Raw genomic sequence first — 20,949 nt, 5'->3', positions numbered from 1 at the left:
AGAGTCAGCTGCTTAACTGACTGAGCCACCCTCATGCCCCTCTTTGTCTTGTCTTGTCTTTTCTTTCTTTCTTTCTTTTTTTTTTTTTTTTGAAGATTTTTTAAGTACTCTGTACACCTCATGTGGGGGTCAAACTCACATGCTCCCCTGGCTGAGCCAGCCAGGGGCCCCTATTTGTCTTTTTATTTTTTTATAAAGATTTTATTTATTTATTTGACAGAGAGAGATCACAAGTAGGCAGAAAGGCAGGCAGAGAGAGTGAGAGGGAAGCAGGCTCACTGCCGAGCAGAGAGCCCGATGCGGGACTCGATCCCAGGACCCTGAGATCATGACCTGAGCCGAAGGCAGCGGCTTAAACCACTGAGCCACCCAGGCGCCCTCCATTTGTCTTTTTAAAGATGGCTGTGCTTACCCAAAGTTATAAACACATTGTTATATTTTATCTAATACTTCAATGATTTTTATATGCTTAGGTCTCTGGTATATGTGGAATTTATTGCTGTGACCCTCTGCGAGAATTGTGTGAGGAAGGGGAGTTTGAGATTCATTTTTTCCCAAGTGGATATCCTAACACCATTTGTTACTGGCTCATCATTCCTTGACTGATTTAAAAGGTTTCCTTTATTCTACACTAATACCCACATATCCACAGAATTGCTTCCGGCTCTCTAAAAAATTCCTCTTGTTCAATCCCTCTCTCTGGAGATTAACCCTACACACCATTATCTTTTAGAGCTTTGGAATAGATTGTGATAGCGCCGGCTCCCTCATTGTTCTTTTTCTAAAGACTTTTTAAAAAAATTTTATTTGTGAGAGATAGAGAGTGCGTGTGTGCATGAGCAGGGGGAGCAGCAGGCAGAGGGAGAAGCAGGCTCCCCACTGAGCAAGGAGCCCGATGCGGGACTCGATCCCAGGACCCTGGGATCAGGACCCGAGCCAAGGGCAAAAGCTTAACTGACTGAGCCACCCAGGCGTCCCTTGTTCTTTTTTCAAACTTGTCTTGGCCATGGTGTGTTTTTCTCTTCCACATGAATCAGCTTATCAAGTTCCAGGAAAAGTTGTCTCGGAGTTTTGGTCGAGAGAACACTGACATTATAGATTACCTGGGGAGAATCAGCTTGGATTACAGCGAACCTTTCCATTCGTGACCAGGGTGTCCGTGTGTGTTTGTTCCTTCAGTGAAGTGTTCTGGCTCTTTCTGTAAAGGTCTTGCCCATTTCAAATTGGGTTCATTGTTGTTCCAGACTCTCTGAAATTCAGTACCTTCCCCAGTGCCTCCTTTTTGCAGTTCCTCAACGCTTCCCGGGGGTCTCCGCTCAACCTTCACTTTTGCTTCCGCAACGACTTATCGCTAGAAGTCCCGTACGGCGTCTGCTTGCGTTCCACTGGCATCTGGCAAGTGTTTCCTCACCTCAACTGTAGGGTAAACCCCTAAAGGGCCGGGCTGGGGTTTTCATTTCTGCTTGGGGCCCCAGGGCTCAGAGCAGGGGAGAGGAAGGGGCCTGTTCACTTGATCAAGGCATGAGGTTGGGCATGACCAAGGCAGCCCTTGGCAGGGAAAAAAATGGTGTCTCACTCTTAGGTACCTCAGTGTGCATATGTGTGTGTGTGTGTGTGTGTGTGTGTGTGTGTGTGTGCGCAAGTGTGTGTTTCCCGGGCCATCGCTGTTCTGTAGGAGCCTCTCATGCTTTCCCCAGCAGCTCCTTCCTAGCAGCCTGGTTCAGAACTCTGCTCCACCACCGCTCCCCGTTGATCTGGGTGATAGAGAAACTGTCTTGGAAATTGGCCATGAGCATTCAGGGAGAGGTTGTGCGGGCACACAGCACACAGTCTGATCAGCAGGAGGCACACAGTGTGTGGGAAATTTTTTTAAGATTTTAGTTATTTATTGGACAGACAGAGATAACAAGTAGGCAGAGAGACAGGTTGGGGGGGGGAAGCAGGCTCCCCGCTGAGCAGAGAGCCCGATGCGGGCCTCGATCCCAGGACCCTGAGATCATGACCTGAACCGAAGGCAGAGGCTTTAACCCACGGAGCCACCCAGGCGCCCCAGTGTGTGGAAACTTTAAGAAAAAATCCATGTAGTCACTCATTCATCCCTTGGTGAGGGTGTGTGGAGGACATTCTAGTCTGAAGGCAGGGAAGGACACGGACTGTGTAAGGTGCAAAAAGGAGGCTCAAGGTGGCAAGGGGGGGGGGCCTCCCGTAGGGGCAGTTCAGGCAGAGTCCAGGTCCTAGGGCAGATAAGTGCAGTGGGGAGCTGGGGAAGGGGAGTGATGTGATCTTTGAATAGGCTGCTCGCCTGAGGGCCAGCTGGTTGGAGGGGGTGAGGTTGAGTTGATCAGGTGAGAAGTGCTGGGCTATAAGCTCATGCCCACACCCAGGGTGAAGGTTCTGAGGGGTTCAAAGTGCATCACTGTCCCGAGCATCCTCCTATCTCCCCAGACATTGTGGGTCACAACAAAGAGAAGACAGAGATAAGTGTCCATTTTATAGCTGGAGAAACTGAGAAATGATTTACTCCTTTTAAAGCAAGGCGGGGTGAGGAGTTTTGTCCCTTGAATAGGTGCTTGCTCAGGTCATCACTCTGTCCAGTTCAGAGTAGGAACCCTGATTCTCCCCCTTCTGTCAAGGATCAGCTGAAATCTCTGCCCCCAAGGAAGTTTTCCCTGGCTACCCCAGCCCACTGGGCTCACTGTCTCTGGCATTGTTGTGTTTTGGAATGGCTCTCTTGATGATGCATTACTTACGGCTAACTGTCCATTCAGCCATCGCTCCATTCATCACTGACCCACCCATTCATCCATTTACCTACCTATCTACCCACCCTTCCATCTACTCACCCATCCACCATCATCCATCCACCCATTCCTCTACCCATCCATCCATCCATTTGCCCAATCATCCATCCATCCACCTATTCCTCTATCCATCCATCCATCCATCCATCCATCCATCCATCCAACCATCCACCCACCACCCATCCATTTGTCTACCCACCCACCTACTTATCCAACAGTCATGAGCCCTACACTGTGCCTGGTCTGTGACAGGCACTGGGCTGCTAGAGATGGTACAGGCACTTTCACAGCCTAGGGAATTGGAACCTCTGTGTCACAGGTTGAATTGTATCCCCTCAGATTCATATGTTGAAGTAGTAACACCCAGCACCTCAGAGTATGACCTTACAGGATCACTGCAGATGTCATTAGTTAAAATGAGGTCATCATGGTGGGCCTTGATCCGATATGACTGGTGTCCTTATAAAAAAGGGGGGGGGGACTTCGGACATGTACCGGATACGCACACGGGGAGAACACCATGTGAAGACGAAGGCAGAGACCGGTGATGCTTCTGCAAGCCAAGGAGCGTCAAAGATGGCCAGCGGACCACCTGAAGCCAGGCAAGATGCCTGGAATAGATTCTTTCTCACATCCCTCAGAAGGAATCAACTTGGTTGACACCTTGGACTTGGGACTCTAGCCTCCAGAACTGTGAGACAATAAATTTCTGTTGTGTGAGCCACCACGTTTGTGGTACTTCGTTACGGTAGCCTGGCACTAGTAGGTGCCAGGTAGGAGAGGGAAGCCTGTGTGATGGCCCCAATCTGGAGGTCAGGAAGGGCTTCCTAGGAGAGGTGATGCTACGCTGGGCGTGGAAGGACGGGTAGGAGTTTACCAGGCAGAGAAGTCAGAGAAGAGCTTTCTAGGCAGAAGGACGAATATATGCAAAACCCACGGCTCGATGGGCACAGGCCCGGAGTCACCTTCCGGCATTTGTCGGGGTCCAAGGCCTCTACAATGGGGAGCTGGGGAGGAGGAGCAGTGAGCCCCTCTGCATGGACAAGGATGGGACACTCTGTGTTGACCAGGGCTCCCCCACCCCCCATAGCCGCACAGGACACACACCGGCCCCGGGAGGACACACACAGTCGCACACCGCTTGGTACAATATTTTATTTGAGTTACAATAGTGCCACACCAAAACTACAGTAGCACAGAACATAATAATACAAACATAGATTCTCAGCTCCAAAGCGCACGTCCGTGTACCCGCGGAGAAACCAGCCCTATGGCTCCCTGGGCCTGAGGGGATGCATCTTTCAGAGGACAGCTGCCCAGGCCCTTGGCCTTTTTTAAGCTCTGGAGGAGTAGGGACAGGGCGGGCTGCTCTCTTTGCTTCCATCTCTGTTGGGCCTGAGCCCTCCTCTGCCCTGGCCCCCTGTCGTTCCTAGGGCACCCCCTCCGGCTGAACCCTCAGCCTGGGACACTTGCTTCTGGTGGGAGGCTCTAGGCTGTGGTGCCATTGGACTGTCTTGAGGACGGTGAGTTCCATGGGGAGGGCAGGGTGGAAGGGGGCGCAGAGGACGAACACAGACGGCGCCAGGGCTAGGGAAGCCTACCTCTGTGTGGCAGGGTGCGTGCGCCAGCCCCTGACTCTGGGTTCTTCTCTGGCTCCTGTCCTACCTTTCTGCAGCTTGTGAGGGCCAGGGGCCTCATCTGGAGCCCATCCTGCCTCAGTTCTGACACGGATGTGGCTGGTCCTCTTGGGCAGGGAGGATTCTGGTTGCCGAGGCGAGTGTCGTGAGGGAGCACGGCCAGACCGCAGGAGCCGTGAGACGACTGGCTACTCTGGCCTCGGCCACAGGGGCCTGCTTCCCCGCAACGGAGCTCCTGAACCGCGGCCTCGGAGAGGGACGCCATTCCTGGTTCCTGACACCACAGGCTGGACCGACCGTGTTGGGGGAGCCTTTCCCTCACAGTCTTCCTCGGCTGAGAACACCTCCAAGTGAGGAGCCCGTCTAGCTACAAGCATTGTCTTGATCCAACTGAAGAGGCTGAGGGTGGGATGGGGCTCAGGGCAAGTTCAAGGGTTCGTCAGATTCCTGACCTTGGTGCCCCAGACCTGCAGGCTAGAGCTCCCAGGCTGCCGTGCGAGGCCGCTCTGTGGACACCGGGAGGAGGGGTACGGCCTTGCGTTACAGTTAGGACACTTGAAGGCTTCACTGAGGAGGCAAAGGGGCACCTGGCGGAGGGCTGTCTCCTTGGCGTGGAGCCTGGGCTGCAGCCTCAGCTAAGGCACTAAAGATGGAGGCCAGACAGGTGGGCCTGGCTGTGGTCCTGGGAGCCAAGCCCAGGCCAGGGGTGCAGGATGGAGCCCAGAGGGAGGATCCGGGCCCTGTAGGGCAGGGGAGTGGTCTTCCCTTTTCTTCTTCCCCTGGGGAAGAGGGTCCGTAAGGCGGACCCCAGAGTTGCCGAGATGGGAGGGCTGCTGGGCACAGGCCGCACAGGGAGCGGCCAGGAGAGGGACGGAAAGAGGCCAACTATGGCACGGCAGATTGCATCTGATGGAGGGCTAGGTCTCTCGGGGCTCCTGCCATCCAGGTCCAGGGTGCTTGGGTGCCCCGGGGCTGGGTTTGAGGGCCACGAGCTGGCCTCACCCTGCCCCAGCCATCAATTTCCTGCTGCAACTTTGGGGATCAGACCGTCCTTGTCGGGGTTCCCACTGCTGGACTCCGGGGACAGAGGCAGGCCAGCTGTGAGGGGCAGTGTCTGGGAGCTGGCCTCTGCCCCTTCCTGGCCTCCACGCCTCCTCTCTTTATGCCCTGTGACCGCAAAACCAGCTGACAGAGGCTGAAATTGCAAACGCCGAGAGCGGGGGCAGCTCTCTGCTTGGGGACATGCTCAGTGGTGGGGGATGGCTGCCCCAGCCGACCCCACAGCGAGTGAGGAAGGAAGGGTTCAATCAGTGGGGCTTCCCTTATCCACAGGTTATTTAGAAAAACAGAATATAATAAATATACCAATCCTTTCCTTTAAAAAAAAAAGTGTTTTAAATGCATTATTTCCCTGAAGATTTCCAGTGTATTCCACAATGTTTAAAAAATAGTTTCCCCAAAAATATATCTTTAACGCATTTGACACAGTGGTATTTGTGGTGTTTCTGACGCTGGATGTGGGCAGGGGGCGCCGTGTCCCACCGCCCTTGTCGGTGCGGGCCCAGGCCTGGTAAGCCACTGGTCCGACACCCAAATGCCCGTGAGAACTGACGCGCGTGTGCCTAGGATGACAGGGTCTTCACAGGGGATCAAATCTCGGATTGTGTTGAGAACCCACATCAGAGGCTCAGTTCCGGCTGGAAACCCTCCAGTGCGGGGAAGGGGGGGCCCTGGGCGGCCAGGGGGCGAGGCGACACCCCGGACGCCGGACGGCAAGGCGGCCTGCCGGGCTCCACCTGGGGCTCATCGTCGGTCCTGGCTCCTGGTGCTTTCACCCTCACCAGACCTCACACTTGTGCTGAGGGTTCATGGGGGAGCCGGGCGGGCAGCGGAAGTGTTCTGAGAACTCCCTGGAGTTAGAGACGGAGCCAATGACCCGGAAGCGGGAGGGGCTGTGAGGATCGGTGATGAGGCCTTCATGGGAGCTCTCGGGCGTGCGGACAGAGCACCAGACCTTTGCGAGGCGACAAGGGAGAAGCTGGGTCACTGTGGGGCCCTGAGACCACCAGGCTGCCCCCATCCATGACAGCAGGGGAATGAGCCCCCACCTGGTTCAGAGACCCTTGGGAATCCTGAGGGGGACTTGTTGGGTAGGGAAGAGACCATGGGCTGGTATGTCCCCCACCCCAGCATCCTCTACTGCCGTCACCTCTGTCTGTCCTGGGCCTCTGCATTAGATTTCCTGAGAACAAAGGGTTCTGCCCCCCAACCAGTCTGAAAACCTTGAACTCGTCCAGGTCACTCACTTCCTGGGCAGAACAAAAACTGTCTTCTGGCCTGGTGGCTCTGGGCACTAACAGAGGACCACACATGGATGCCAATTCAAGGGACATCCTGGGGCATCTTGAGTTTAGGAAATTTCTAGAACCCCTGAACCAGAGGGCCCTTAGCACTCACTTGGCCTCTCATCTACCTGATACAGGAAAATTTTCACGGTCTCCATGGCCCTTAATCAGATTTCTCTACCGGCAGGAAGCTTGCCTTCGTACAGAGTAGATGCCTACGGACAGTCCAATGAGCTAGAAGGTTCTCAATTGAGGGGAACTTGCCTTTTGGCTCTCAGAGCTCCTGGAACAGTAAGATGGCAGAAATGTGCCTGAGCTTGGCATATTCTTTACAGTGAACTCACCTGCGCAAAGCCCAGGAAGAAGAGCTGGTTATTGGTGAGGCCCAGGGTAGGCAGCGTCTGCTCAGCCCCGTTCTTCTTCACCCAGTTCTGGTAGGCCTGTGAGCAGAGAAAACAAAGCTCAGGGGCTCCCATGACACAGGAGCGAACAGGGCGACAATGGGTGGCCAGTGTGGGAGGTCTCGGGAAGATCAACCCTGTTGGGATAGGGACTCGTTTGGGTGAGTCTGGGCCCCCCTCGGCCTGGAGGAGGGACCTTCTTCACCAGCACTCACTCCGAAGGGCTTTAAACACCATCTACGTGGCCACGGCTCTCAGGTGCCTACCCTGTACATTCACGGCTTCAGCTGGATTTCCAAGATGCATCCAGACTTAATATGGCACAGACAGAACAAGGGGTCACATGCACGCACGCACATGCTTTCCGACCACGGTAAATGGCACAACCAACCACTTAGTTCCTCCAGCTCTGACCCCAGAGTTTTTCTTTGCCCTTCTCTTTCTTTTCTTTCTTTCTTTTTTTTTTTTTTTTAAAGATTTTATCTATTTATTTGACAGACAGGGATCACAAGTAGGCAGAGAGGCAGGCAGAGAGAGGGGTGGGGGAAGCAGGCTCCCCGCCGAGCAGAGAGCCCGATGCGGGGCTTGATCCCAGGACCCTGAGATCACGACCTGAGCCGAAGTCAGAGGCTTTAACCCACTGAGCCACCCAGGCATGCCTCTTTTTTTTTTTTTTTTTAATTTTATTTTTAAGCAATCTCTACACTCAACACAGGGCTCGAACTCATGACCTGGAGATCAAGAGCCGCACACTGAGTCAGCTGGGCACTCTGAGCTTCTCATTCATTTGTCCAAACCACCTAAATCTGCCACTTCTCACCCCTGCCATGGCTTCATCCCTTCTCTTGCCTGGACAATCTCACAACAGCTTGCTAACTAGATTCCTTGACTCGAGCTGGTCCAATTCCAGTTCCCTCCGACACAACATCTTAAGTCATCCTTGTAAAGCCGGGGTTGGCAGACCTTCCCTCGAAGGGCCAGAGAGTAAATATTTTCAGCTTTGAAGGCCAAGCAGTCTCGGAGCAACTCTTCTGTGCTGGCACTGTAGTGGGAAAACAGCGGTGGAGAGCACGGAGCCCAGCGGGCCTGGCAGGGTCCCCCTACATTTTTATTTACAAAACCAGGCTGAGGGCTGGATTTGGCCCATAGGGTGTCTGTTGGTTTGCAGACCGTTGGGTTTTTTTGAAGTTTTACTTATGTAAGTAATCTCTACACCCCATGTGGGGCTCGAACTCACGACCCCAAGATGAAGAGTCGCACATTCTTTCCCACTGAGCCAGCCGGGCGCCCCTGCTGACCCTGGTTTTAAAGGATAAATCAGATCATATCATTCTTCTATTGAAAATCCTGTGGCAGGCCCCACTGTACAGAACAAAACCCGAGCCTGTGATCAGCCGACGCAGGCCCGGTGAGCTCTGGCCCCAGCCCCTCCTCCGACCTCTCCTCCTTCCACTTCACCCCTGCCCAAGAATAGCAAGTGGAAGCGGACACAGTCTGCCAAAGTCAAAGCCAGGAAGACCAGCTTGCCCTGCCTCCTCTTCCTCCTCAGGTCTCAATTCAAACGTTATCCCCTCCAGAAGGCCTACACCGACCCCGCCCCCCGCCCTCTTGTTCTGTATTCCCTTGCCCTACTTGATATTCTTCATCCTGTCAGTACCTGAAATGACCTCCCTTATTTGTCTGGGTATGTGCCGGCTTTCCTCCCTCCGCCCCAGCCCCATGCAAACTGTGCGCTGCGTGAGAGCAGGACCCCTGTCTGTTTTGGCACAAGGTCGCCACTGCCCGAGACAGTCCGTGGTTGCTAGAAGGTTCGCGGTGCAGTTTCACCGACTCATGGCTTCAGGCAGGTTACCCAGTGTTTCTGGCCTCAGTTTCCTCACCTGTCAAATGGGGATTGTAATACCTAATGGTAAAGTTGTGGGGTACAGAGCAGAGCCCGGCATGTAGTAAGGCCTCAGCCAATGGCATTTCCAAGCTCTTCCTGTCGCGGCAAGGAGGCGCCTCTGTCTTGCTCTGATAGACACCTCCTTCCTCTCTCCTGGGCTCCATTCTCTCTCCCTTCCAACTCAGCTAACCTTTCCGAGTGTCCCCCTTGTCCAGGCTCTGTGCCCAAGTTGTGTGACATCCTTCTGACAGCCCAGGGACACAGGGAGTGGGTGTTCACAGCCAAGCTCGCTGCGGCTCAAGGAGGCTAAGTGACCTTCTCCAGCACCAGGACTAGAACCTGGAACTGGCTCCATGACCAGTGTCCTTCCCCTCCCCACCCCTCCCCTCCCAGGCCCACTGCTACCTGATTTAGTGATGCCCATCCCTGCCAAGGTAGGACCCCGCAGGCCGTCAGGTGACTCCAGCCTAAGCCCTTTCCTCTGTCTGTAGGGCCGGACTCAAGCCTGGAAAACCCTCTGCGCGCCACGCTCCGTGCGAGGGACTTCCTCAGATCTCTCGGTCCCCGCTATCCCCCCATTTTGCAGATGAGCCAACAATCACGCAGCCACTGCAGCTGGTCCCAGCTTGTCCATAAAGACCTTTCCTGAGCAGGCCCCTACACAGACCCAGGCCTGGGCTGGGGCGTGTGCTCTTACCCGATAGGCCGCCTTGAGCCCCCCGTTGTCGGCGATGTTCTCCCCCAGCGTGTGCCGGCCGTTCACTGGCTCCCCGTTCACACTGTAGTTGCCGTACTGCTCCACCATGCACTCCGTCTGCTGCTTGAAAGCCTCCACGGACGAGTTCTTCCACCAGGGCCGAAGGTTCCCGTCCTTGTCATACTCTCGTCCTGTGGGTTCCGAGGGAAGCGTCAGGCCAAGGGGGACAGGGCGAGGAGGAGGCCGGGCTCACTGCGCCTCTCCTCTTGGTGAGAAGCGAAGTCACCTGCCCATCCCCCTTGGGGCCCTCCTGCCCATCCCCCCCACCCCACCATCTATGCAGCAGCACCCAGCCGCACTGGGGAGATGATGCCGGTCAGGGTGCCAGAGGGGCTGGGAGAATGAGCCAGGCAGCAGGGTGGTGGGTGGGGGAGAGAGGATGGAGGAACGTGATGCGGGCAAAGGGTCAGCATGTTCATGTTCAGTGGAGCTGGATTCACTGTCAAGGCTGGCTGAGGGCCTCAGACCCTGAGCCCAGGAAGGGGGAAATGGAGTCAGCCGCACTGGGATCACAGGACAGGCTCTGGCCTCTAAGGTCCCATCTCCTCCTTCTTGACCTTGGAGTTCCCCCAAGGCAGGAGGGAATGAGGATTCTGAACATTCTGGTGAGGAGGCAAATGACTTCAACTCCTCTGAAGACAGGTGGCCCAGAGAAGTCTCTGGAGTACCGAAGCAATGTGAGCTCCCTGCCGACTACTGACACCCACACCTGAGTACGGGACACCTTCCAGGAACCCTCTGTGTCTAACAGTCCCAAAATCAGCACGAGGCTGCACTCATCATGCCCATTTTACAGACAAGGATGAGGAGGCCTGGAGAAAGGACAGGACTTGCCCTGGGACTTCAGTGGGCAGAGGCAGGGGCAGGACTGAAGCCAAATCCATCTGTCCCCAGACCTCTGGACGTGACGAGAGCAAAGCAGAGGCCGTGGGGCCAGGAGCCGATGTGCCCCATCTGAAGGGGACCCCAGGAAGCGTACCTTGATCATCGAAAGCATGAGTCAGCTCATGGCCCACGACAACACCAATGCCACCGAAGTTTAAGGCCCTGGGGAGGAGAACACAAAGGTGAGGATGATCCCACAAGGGGACATCACTTCCCGGGTCTGGAGACACAGCAGGGTCCCAGGGGCTCTATGGGGAACGTGGCCACAGCCTGAGCCTCCAGCCAGACCCTGGAGGCTACTCAGAGGCTGGGCAAATGGGCTGCGGTCGGCCTGTACACCCTGGAGGCCAAGCACTGTGCAAGACACTCCACCGAACTTCACTGTCCTCTTTGGTCCCCTCAAAAGAGTCTGGCATCAGTGACCCACTGTAGAGATAAGCAAACCGCGCTGCACACAGTTCAATCACTTTGCCCAAGTGTCATGCAGTCGGCGAAGAGCAGACCTGGGATTTAAACCCACACTTTCTCACACTTCCCACCCCATCCCCAGCTGTGACTACCCTAAAACACTGCTAGAGGGGCATTCCCCGAGATAGGGCACCTGACTTCACGGCACGCCCCCAAGCTCCCACTGTGCAGGGGTTTCTGGGCCCTGGAGACCCCCGGAGGGAAGCACAGGGAGTGAGGATGTGGTTCTCTGTGCGACATCTCTGAGCGTCCCAAGCTCCCTGGGCCAGTGGGACAAAAAGCCCTCAGGGAGACCAGCTGGCTCACGTGGTCAGCTATGGGCCACGGGACTGGGCTGGGTGTCCACGGAGGGGCAGGGGAGGGGGACGGGGTGGGAGCACCACAAGCATCCTACTTGGGTGAGGAGCGGGTGTAGAAGGGCGCCTGCAGGATGCCGGCAGGAAACACGATCTCATTCTTGGTGGGCGAGTAGTAGGCGTTCACCATGGGCGGGGTCATGCTCCACCTGCAGGCAAACACGCGTGAAACCCAGGCCCAGCTGGTGGGGAGGCAGGTGGGGTCCTCCCATCCGGGAGGTGTCCAGAGCCTGAACCCCAGCCCTAAGGCACGGAAGGACAAGGACATCTTTAGCAGCGGTGTTTTAGAGGGGAAAACCAGAGAACACCCACGTGTCAGCAAAGAAAGGGATTCACTGAATCCGAGGTCCACAAAGTGGAACAGCAAGGTGCTTACGAACAGCCAAATGGACCATTATGTAATGAAAAGGCCACTGCTGCCAAGCGGTTCTCAAAGTGTGGACTGTGGACACCTGGAGGGACCCCCAAGTCCCTTTCAGGGGACCTGTGGGGCCAAAACTACCTTATTATCTTCTATAATAATACTAAGACATGAGGTGTCTTTTCCACCGTGGTGACGTTTGCCCTGACGGTGGAAAAGCAATGGCGTGTGAATCAAGGTGGCGGCCCCAGTTGTTCCGCTGGTCCCCGCCTTCCTGCCCAGGAAAAACAAGCCCATCTCACTGAGGAACATCGCTGGTGAAGCAGCACGAGTACTTCATGTTCTTTTAAGTTGTATTTATTTACGTCATCTCCGCACCCAACGTGGGACTCGAACTCAACGACCCCGAGATCAAGAGTCTTGTGCTCCACTGACTGAGCCAGCCAGGCGCCCCACGATTACTTAACGTCATTAAATCTAGACGCTTGGGTAGAAGTGTCTTGACAGTCGGTGCGATCAGATGGGAAGTCCACATATGTGCTTGTGTTTTTCTCATGGGATCCCGTTGGTACTGGTGAGGGTGCCTGGCCGAGCGGCATTTCAGACATGGCAGACGTCTGGCACCCGGCAGATGTCTTGAAAATGAAGTGAAATTATCACCTCAAGAGAAACCACTGACATCATCTGTTGCCAGTGATAAAAATTCAAGGTTTAAAAAAACTTTGGGGACGCCTGGCTGGCTCAGTTGATAGAGCATGCGAGTCTTGGTCTCTGGGTTGTGAGTTCAAGCCCACACTGGGCACAGAGGTTACTTAAAAAAATAAGAATAAAAAAATTTTTGAAAGAAATTTAAAAATTACAGGCACCTGGGTGACTCAGTCAGGTAAATGTCTGACTTTGGCTCAGGTAATGATCTCAGGGTCCTGGCATGGCGCCCCAGCTTTGGGCTTCCTGCTCAGCGGGGAGCCTGCTTCTCCTTCTCCCTCTGTCCCTCCCCGTTTGTGCTTTCTCTTTCTCACATATATAAATAAAATCTTTAAAAAAATTTTAAGAACTAAAAAAACTTAAGTTTTAAGGAAAATTAATTCATAAATTAATTAGTAAAATTAATTACAAGAACTTGTACTGGTCACCATAAACTTGATAGCTTCCCAACACTGAAAGACTTTTCTTTCTTTTTTTTTAAGATTTTGTTTATTTATTTGACAGAGAAAGAGAGAGAGAGCGCGTGAGCATGAGAGGGGAGAGGTCAGCGGGAGAAGCAGACTACCCGTGAAGCTGGGACCCCGATGCGGGACTCGATCCCAGGACTCTAGGATCATGACCTGAGCCAAACCCAGTTACTTAACCAACTGAGCCACCCAGGCGCCCAACTTCTCTTTTTTTTCTTTTTTTTTTTAATTTATATTCAATGAGCCAACATATAGTACAACATTTGTTTCAGATGTGGAGTTCAATAATTCATCAGTTGCTAAAGACGTCTCTCCGGAGGTCAGCAGCGGTAAGAACAAAGGTGGGTTTTCTTGGATATGGTATAATGAAAGTGTCACTCTTCAGAAGTATATAAAAGTCAGCAAGCCTTGTCCCAAATGACAATGTATGATGTTCCAAATCATGGCTGAATAAAAGACCCATTCAAGGTGCAAGACAGACTAGCGGACTTCGGTGGAACAGAGCAGGAAGAGTTCATGGCTCTACGTTCAGACTCCACGGTGCGACTGACCACGACGCAAGCACTACTTATGGGGCGCCCGGGTGGCTCAGTGGGTTAAAGCCTCTGCCTTTGGCTCAGGTCATGATCTCAGGGTCCTGGGATCGAGTCCCGCATCGGGCTCTCTGCTCGGCAGGGAGCCTGCTTCCATTCCTCTCTCTCTGCCTGCCTCTCTGCCTACTTGTGATCTCTGTCTGTCAAATAAATAAGTAAAATCTTAAAGAAAAAAGAAGAAATCACTACTTGCTGAGTTTTGGTGTAGGTATCAATGAAGGATATGCACAAGTAACAGAAAAGGCTACTAAAGCGTCTCTCCCTTTCCCAACTTCGTATCTGTACGAGACTAGATTTTCTCTGGAGGGGAGGGGCAGAGGGAAAGGAAGAGGGAATTTCTTTTTAAGATTTATTATTTTAGGGAGAGAGAAAGATTGAGGGCGTGCGAGCATGGAGGGGGGAGGGGCTGACAGAGAGAGAGAATCTCAAGCGGATTCCCCGCAGAGCATGGAGACCAGCAGGGGGCTCAGTCCCTCGACCCTGAGATCACAACCTGAGCCGAAATCGAGTTGGATGCTTAACCGACTGAGCCACCCAGGCGCCCCCGAGAGAGAATCTTAAGCAGGTTGCACACTTAGTGTGGAGCCTGATGAGGGGCTCGAGCCAATGACCTGAACCAAAATCACAAGTCAGATGCTTAACTGACTGAGCCACCCAGGAGCCCCCAGATTTTCCTTATATATTTCAAAACAATAAATTGCAATAGATTAAACACAGAAGCAGATATGAGAATCCAGCTGTCTTCTATTAAGCCAGATATTAAGCAAATAGTAAATAGTGATACTTTTTTCACTAAAATGCTTTTTGAAAAAAAAAAAGTCATTTTTCATAAAATTTACATTAAATTAATATAATCTCCATACACAAAAAGACTCTTTGGGGTCCAGTAATTTTTCAAGAGTGCAGAAGGGGGTGCCTGGCTGGCTCAGTCAGAAGAGCATGCGATTCACGGGGTTGTGAGTTCGAGCCCTACATTGGAAGCAGAGATTACTTACATAAATAAAACTTATTAAAAAATAAAGAGTATACGGGCACCTGGGTGGCTCAGTGGGTTAAGCCGCTGCCTTCGGCTCAGGTCATGATCTCGGGGTCCTGGGATCGAGTCCCGCATCGGGCTCTCCGCTCAGCGGGGAGCCTGCTTCCCTCTCTCTCTCTCTGCCTGCCTCTCTGTCTACTTGTGATCTCTCTGTCAAATAAATAAATGAAATCTTTAAAAAAAAAAATAAATAAAGAGTATGGAAGAGACCCTGATGGTAGAAACATTTGTCCACTCGTTAATTTTTCTGGTGTGAAGGGGAAGGTCAGTGATGAGTGGAGTGAGACAGAAAGGACATTTTCTCCAAGAGCTTAGACACTTTGTCTCCCCCAGGTGAGCCTCAAAGAGATGTGTTGTGGGGTACTGAAGCCATGGGAAGACAGAAATCAAAAACATCATATTTGTATTCAAGTAATCATGGCTCCATACATTAATGGGCAAGAGGCAGAATTTATTTTTTTAAAAAGATTTTTTATTTATTAGAGAAAGAAAGATCATGAGCAGGGGGAGGGGCAGAGGATGAAAGAAAAGCAGACTCCCTGGTGGGCAGGGAGCCTGATGTGGATGTGGGCCTCCATCCCAGGACACTGAGATGACCTGGGGATCAATCTCAGGACCCCTGAGATCATGACCTGAGCCAAAGGCAGACACCTAACCGACAGAGCCACCTGGGCGGCGCCAGGAGGTAGAGTTTAAATGCAAAATTTTAAGCTAAATTAAAAGACTTTGATAAATTCAGAATGTTCTGGTAGTACCTGTGCCATATTCTGGAGATTAAAAAAAAGCCTTCTGGTGCATTTAGGGTAAGGAGTTCCTCTGTAGGAAACGGGAATCTTTTTTTTTTAAGATTTTATTTATTTATTTGACAGACAGAGATCACAAGCAGGCAGAGAGGCAGGCAGAGAGAGAGGGGGAAGCAGGCTTCCCGCCGAGCAGAGAGCCCAATGTGGGGCTCGATCCCAGGACCCTGGGATCACAACCTGAGCCAAAGGCAGAGGCCTCAACCCACTGAGCCACCCAGGCGCTCAGGAATCTTGAGAGGAGATGTTCAAAACTTCATTGGCCACGAGGGGGCGCCAGAAGCAAAGAGAATTCTTGCCTCCACCTTTTGGTGAGATTTATTCTGCAAAACGTTTTAGGCGTGGAGGGAGCCTATTTTGAGAGCTAGAGCTGGGGTGACAGCAGATGAGTTTCCTGAGGATACTCCCCCCCAAAAAATGACAGAAATCTCATTCCAGATTATTTTAAGAAGGTTTGAGGTCCAGGAAGAAGCTGTATTTTAAAAAACTTCCCCCAGGGGTTGCCTGGGTGGTCTAGTGGGTTGAGCCTCCCACTTTCGGTTTTGGCTTGGGTCGTGATCTCAGGGTGATAGGATCGAGCCCCCTCTCGGGCTCCGTGCTCAGTGCAGAGTCTGCCTGAGATTCTTTCTCCCTCTGCCCCTCCCACTTGTTCTCTCTCTCAAATAAATACATCTTGAAAACAAACAAAAAATCCTCTGCAGAGGGTCTTGATGTGCAGTAAGGTTTGGGGGCCCATTCGGGATCTTCGCTAGCTGAGGGCCTCCTCTGGGCCAGACACTCCCACTCCCAGCTGACTGTCACACGCTCCTCCCGTCTTATCTGCAGAGAAGGAGCCAAAGGCTCCCAACTCCGAAGCAGGTGAGGCCAGGCCACTCTGGCCACCAGAGGGGCGTCAGGGGCACGTGGACCCGGGCCACTCCCAGCTCCTGGCTGGGCACACCTCCTCGGTCCCTGGTTTCTTCATCTGAGGAGCGGGAAGGCAACGGTACCCACTCGCCAGACAGCACTCACGACAGCTACGTCTGGCATCTGGTGTGTGTGACAAAGGCATGCTCGGCCCGGAGCAGCCCCGTGTCCCAGGAGCCAGCGCCCTCCCAGCAAGGCCCCGGGGACTCACTGGTCTCTGTTGGGAGCTTTCCTGAGCTGGTCCGCAGTGACCCTCCAGGAGAAGTTAAAAAACCGCATGGCGTTCTCAAAGTAGAGGTCCGGGACGGCCGTGTACTGGACAAGAGGAAACAGAGTCACGAGATGAGAGTGTGCCCAGGCCGGTGGCCCCTCGGGTCCCCACGTGCAAACCCCTTCTTCTAACACTGAGGAAGCTGAAACTCCACGAGGTTAAGGGGCTGGTCCACAGGTCAGAGGCTGGAATGGAGGGCTCGGGACTGCAGGCTTGGGTTCTCGCTGGGCTCTGACCTCGCTGGGGCCTGGTGTCCTCTCCCGTTTGAGGACACACCAGCAGCTTCACGGGGCTGCTCAGCGCCCAGCAGTGTCGCAGGGCTGCAGCGGGGCCTGGGCCTTAGACAGCGAATCTCCCCAATGTTGTCCAACAGAACTTTCTGCGAAGACGGGTGTGTTCTACACCTGTGTGACCCAGTATGGCAGACACTGGCCACACGAAGCTACTGAGCATTTCGAATGTGGCTGGTGTGACTTTTCAATTTAGTTTTAATTAATTTGGATTTCAGCTAATTGAACAATAGTGGCAAGTAGCTACCACAATGGGCAGCACACAGATCGAGCTGGGGTCTATCTCTGAAATGGCAGGGGACAGGCATCAGCACTCTGCCCAGTTTTTCAGCTCTTTTCAGGGGCAAGGTTCTCCCTCAGATCCGCTCTAGGGCTTTCTGGCTTTCCGTCAGGGCTCTGGTAAAACACTGGGCCTTTGAGGACAGGACTGTGATCCTGTGGGCTGTGCCTGGGCTGTCCCCAGGAGCCTCCAAGTCTCATGTCGTGATGCCCAGAGCATCTTAAATTATTCTCAAGGAAAAAGGCTGTGGAATGAGTCACTCCCATATTCTCAAAAGTAATTTTAATATTCTTAGGTTTTAAATAGAGCCTCGATGAGAGGTTATTATAATTGCAAAAATGCCTGAATTTCACAAACTTCAATCACAAGAAAATATAAAACTATCCTGGGCAGAAGCACAATCCCTTTATGGGGATGACCTGCCGAAAGTTCTAACCACCAGAAATATATCAAATATCCTTGTTGCCTCAATTAAGCCTAAATGCGCATTTGGGATTCATGCTCCCTTTTTCCCATTAGCATTTCAAGGTCCAAATGAAGTCCAGGTTTCTCTGGGAAGGTGGGGGAAGACCCTGCGGAGAGGAGGCAATCTGGAGAGCCAGGAAGGAAGAGGTGACCTGAGGGGCTCTACTCCTCATTCCGCCTCCTGCTGTTTCAGGGGCCTCAGTTGTCTGTCCCTCCTAGGGCCCACTCACCTCCATTAGCTGGAGCGTCTGGCAGGGCACACATGGCACCATTTGGTCCAGACTGCTGGGCACTGACAGGGGCCCCAGGGAAGGAGGGGCCTCAAGCAGGCCCGCGAGAGAAGGGGCACAGAACAGCTCCCTCATGCCCAATCCATCCCCACACCCCACACCGCTGCATCCTGAGACGCCCTGACAGTCGAGGTACCTCTCGCTTCCCAGCCTGTCTCTGCTCTTCCCCACGTGGGGACCTCTCAGGGACATGCGGGAGTGCAAGGGGACGGGGTGGGAGCCACTCACGTCATTGAACACTTTGTCGAGCTCCTTGGGGTCCATGATAAAGTTGGGGTAGCCTATCATGTTGTAGATTGCGTCTGCCTGGACAGGAGAGATACAGAGGACACTGAGCGCCCCAGCAGGCCTGGCTGGGCTCAGGCTCTGGGCCAAAAGGAAATGGGCAGGTCCCCCACCCTCGCCTCTCTTCCTGGAAAGATCCCCTTCTGGCCTGACTTCTACTTACCCTTTGGCTCTCTGCTTCCCCAGAGGGAAGCCTTTGCTGGCTGCCACCCGCTGGACTCGATCAGATCCTTCGTTCTCCGTTACACATGCCACATCTCCCTGCCTTTGGCCCTCACACACTCAACACAGTTTATCTTTATGTTGTCATTAATGCGATCGTGCATTCAAGGCTATCCCTGCTGGAATATTCACCTCCAAAGGCAGGACAGCTTCCATGCTATGCTCCCCACATGTGACCGGTCTCCCTTCATGCAGCCCCTCCATCTGTGGCCGCGGCCTCTAAGTGGAAAGCCTCAGCCACCCCTTCCGGCACCGGGCCAGCCTCACCTTTTCCTTGGCTGACCTCCGAGTATCTTCGTCCATCCACTTCAGGGTGCTCAGGCTTTCCTCAAATGCCTTCTTGATCTCTAGGATTATCTCGCTGGCCTGAGGAGACAGAAGCTGACCAGTGAGGTCTGGGCACTGGATGGGTACACCAGGTGGAAGGAGGCCAGAGTCTAAACTCAGGAATCAGCTCAAAGCCTCAGGCTCCTCAGTACCCAGAACGCTTACGTCCTGCAAGGTAAGACTGGGCTTCCATAAACCGGGCGTCCACGCCACAGATGCTCAGGACAAGCTTTGCGAAAGTTGGAAAAGTCTCTCCTCTGCAGGACTTTCCAGAGCCTTTAGTGTGTGACATGAACTTCGATTCTTTCGGAAAGTGTAAAATTTTTGTAGCCTTTCTCAGACTTACTAGACCACAGGATCCCTTTTTGATGGAATGGGCTTTAAAATCTAGAGAACCCGAGTTCTGACGAGCAGTTTCAGGCTGGAGATGAACAGCTGTTCTCGAGGACAATAACGTCACAGGCAGAGTTGGAGCCCAAAGATTCTAGAGCAGAGGAAGGAAGTCGCACAGCAGAAAGAGCAGAGGGGCTGACAGCTGACAGAACTAGACAAAGACTTTTTATCAGCCACCGACAGGCCAGTCTCATAAGGAAAGTCTCTGTTTGCTAACATTTGACTGCAGATAATAGCTACGTAATTAAAGTAAGTAATAAAAACTGTAAAAAAATATAATAGCTACCATTTACCGAGCCCTTGTTTTCTGTCGGGCTTTCTCTGTGTGTAGCATTAAAAAATTATATTTAATTTATTTATATGACAGAGAGAGAGAAAGAGTGCGCACAAGCAAGGTGAGCGGCAGACAGAGGGAGAGGGAGAAGCAGGCTTCCACCGAGTGGGGATCCTGATGCGGGGCTTGATCCCAGGACCCCAGGATCATGACCTGAGCCGAAGGCAGATGTTTCACCAACTGAGCCACCCAGGTGCCCCATGGGTAGCATTTCATTTCCTGTCCTGCTATAGGATGAATAGCCCCGCTTCCAAGTCAGCCAGGAAGGGAGAAAACTGTCTCAAATCACCCAACCAGGAGATGATGGACCCAGGATCTTGAACTGGGGCCTGGCTGTCGTCGTGCACCTAGCCATGATGTTCATCTAGGGGTCTGGACATGGGGTTACCCCTGGGGTAAGGAATATGTCACCCGTTAGGCCAGCTGCTCTGCCAACAGGATGTCGCCGGGCCCTTTGTTCCCCTTGGGGGTGGAGGTGGAGATGGCTGGGAGGGGCTCCCAAATTCGTGACAATGTAGTTCAAATGCCCCATGGAACCCAGCAGCTCACAACAGTCATTAGAAAACAGGACAGGACCTGTGAGTGAAGGTCGGAGCCCTGGCCTGGAGCAGGAAAGGTCCCTAGCAGACCAGAGCCTGGGCTGCCAAGTTCACGAGAGGCGAGTGCAGGTGCACTGTCCCACGGGAAGGTACTCACTATGTTCTTGCTGTCCTCGGCAAAGGTCGCTTTGACAAACATGGGGCCCAGGGCGAAGCCCAAGTTGTTCTCTGTGTCGCTCACGCAGAACTTCCACCGAGGAAGACAGGTCTGGAAGCACAAGGGAGAGGGGTTACTGGCCCCGTCCTTCTCCCCAGCCCCTGTCTGTCTGGGAGGAAGCAGCAACAGCTGGGGCCCGTGCTTCCTTCCAGAACCTCAGGGAGACTTTTTGGACACAGTGGAAGTTATTTTAGACACTGGACCAAGAGGCCACTGAACACTGCTTATCGCCGCCATCTACCATTTCCTGAACACCAGGCTCTGTGCAGGACATCAGGAATGGAATCTTCTGGAGCCATGGAAATGAACCTGGAAGGCAGGGCTGTGGGCTTTGCCAGATGAGGACGTGGACCGACACTCAGCTAGGGGGAGTCACTGGTGTGTGTGTGTGTGTGTGAGCGTGTGTGAGCGTGAACCATGGGACTCTGACCTGCCTGACCGCACCCCCCCCCCCCCGGCCCCTGGGGGAGGTGGAGGATACTGGTGGCAAAGCCTTGAGAAGTTACCTTGTCTACCCTCGCGCACCAGGAAACCCTTCCCAGAAGGCCAGGATCCAACCCCAGTGAGGCCTCGCAGAGGAAGGGTCCAGTGCGCAGGGCGTGGATGTGGTGGCCTGTGGTCTCGCCCACAAGC

At 53.4% G+C, this 20,949-nt stretch overlaps 1 protein-coding gene across 3 annotated transcripts in view; it reads right to left on the bottom strand.

Moving 5' to 3' along the window:
* Positions 1 to 3,938: 3,938 nt before the first annotated feature.
* Positions 3,939 to 20,949, bottom strand: part of ECE1 (endothelin converting enzyme 1) — a 114,233-nt gene continuing 97,222 nt past the window's right edge. For all 3 annotated transcript variants that reach the window (XM_046006108.1, XM_046006112.1, XM_046006104.1), the window contains 9 exons: positions 20,257 to 20,367; positions 18,774 to 18,872; positions 18,228 to 18,305; positions 16,615 to 16,718; positions 11,574 to 11,684; positions 10,806 to 10,873; positions 9,767 to 9,957; positions 7,128 to 7,223; positions 3,939 to 6,452 (listed from right to left, as the gene is read on the bottom strand). In XM_046006108.1, the coding sequence (XP_045862064.1) occupies positions 6,276 to 6,452; positions 7,128 to 7,223; positions 9,767 to 9,957; positions 10,806 to 10,873; positions 11,574 to 11,684; positions 16,615 to 16,718; positions 18,228 to 18,305; positions 18,774 to 18,872; positions 20,257 to 20,367 (1,035 nt within the window). In that variant the 3' untranslated portion in view covers positions 3,939 to 6,275. The remainder of the gene's footprint in view (positions 6,453 to 7,127; positions 7,224 to 9,766; positions 9,958 to 10,805; positions 10,874 to 11,573; positions 11,685 to 16,614; positions 16,719 to 18,227; positions 18,306 to 18,773; positions 18,873 to 20,256; positions 20,368 to 20,949) is intronic.

The sequence above is a fragment of the Meles meles genome, chromosome 1, assembly GCF_922984935.1.
Source record: "Meles meles chromosome 1, mMelMel3.1 paternal haplotype, whole genome shotgun sequence".
NCBI lineage: Eukaryota > Metazoa > Chordata > Mammalia > Carnivora > Mustelidae > Meles > Meles meles.
The sequence above is the reverse complement of the archived record's forward strand: the minus strand, read 5'-3'. Positions and strand labels throughout refer to the sequence as shown.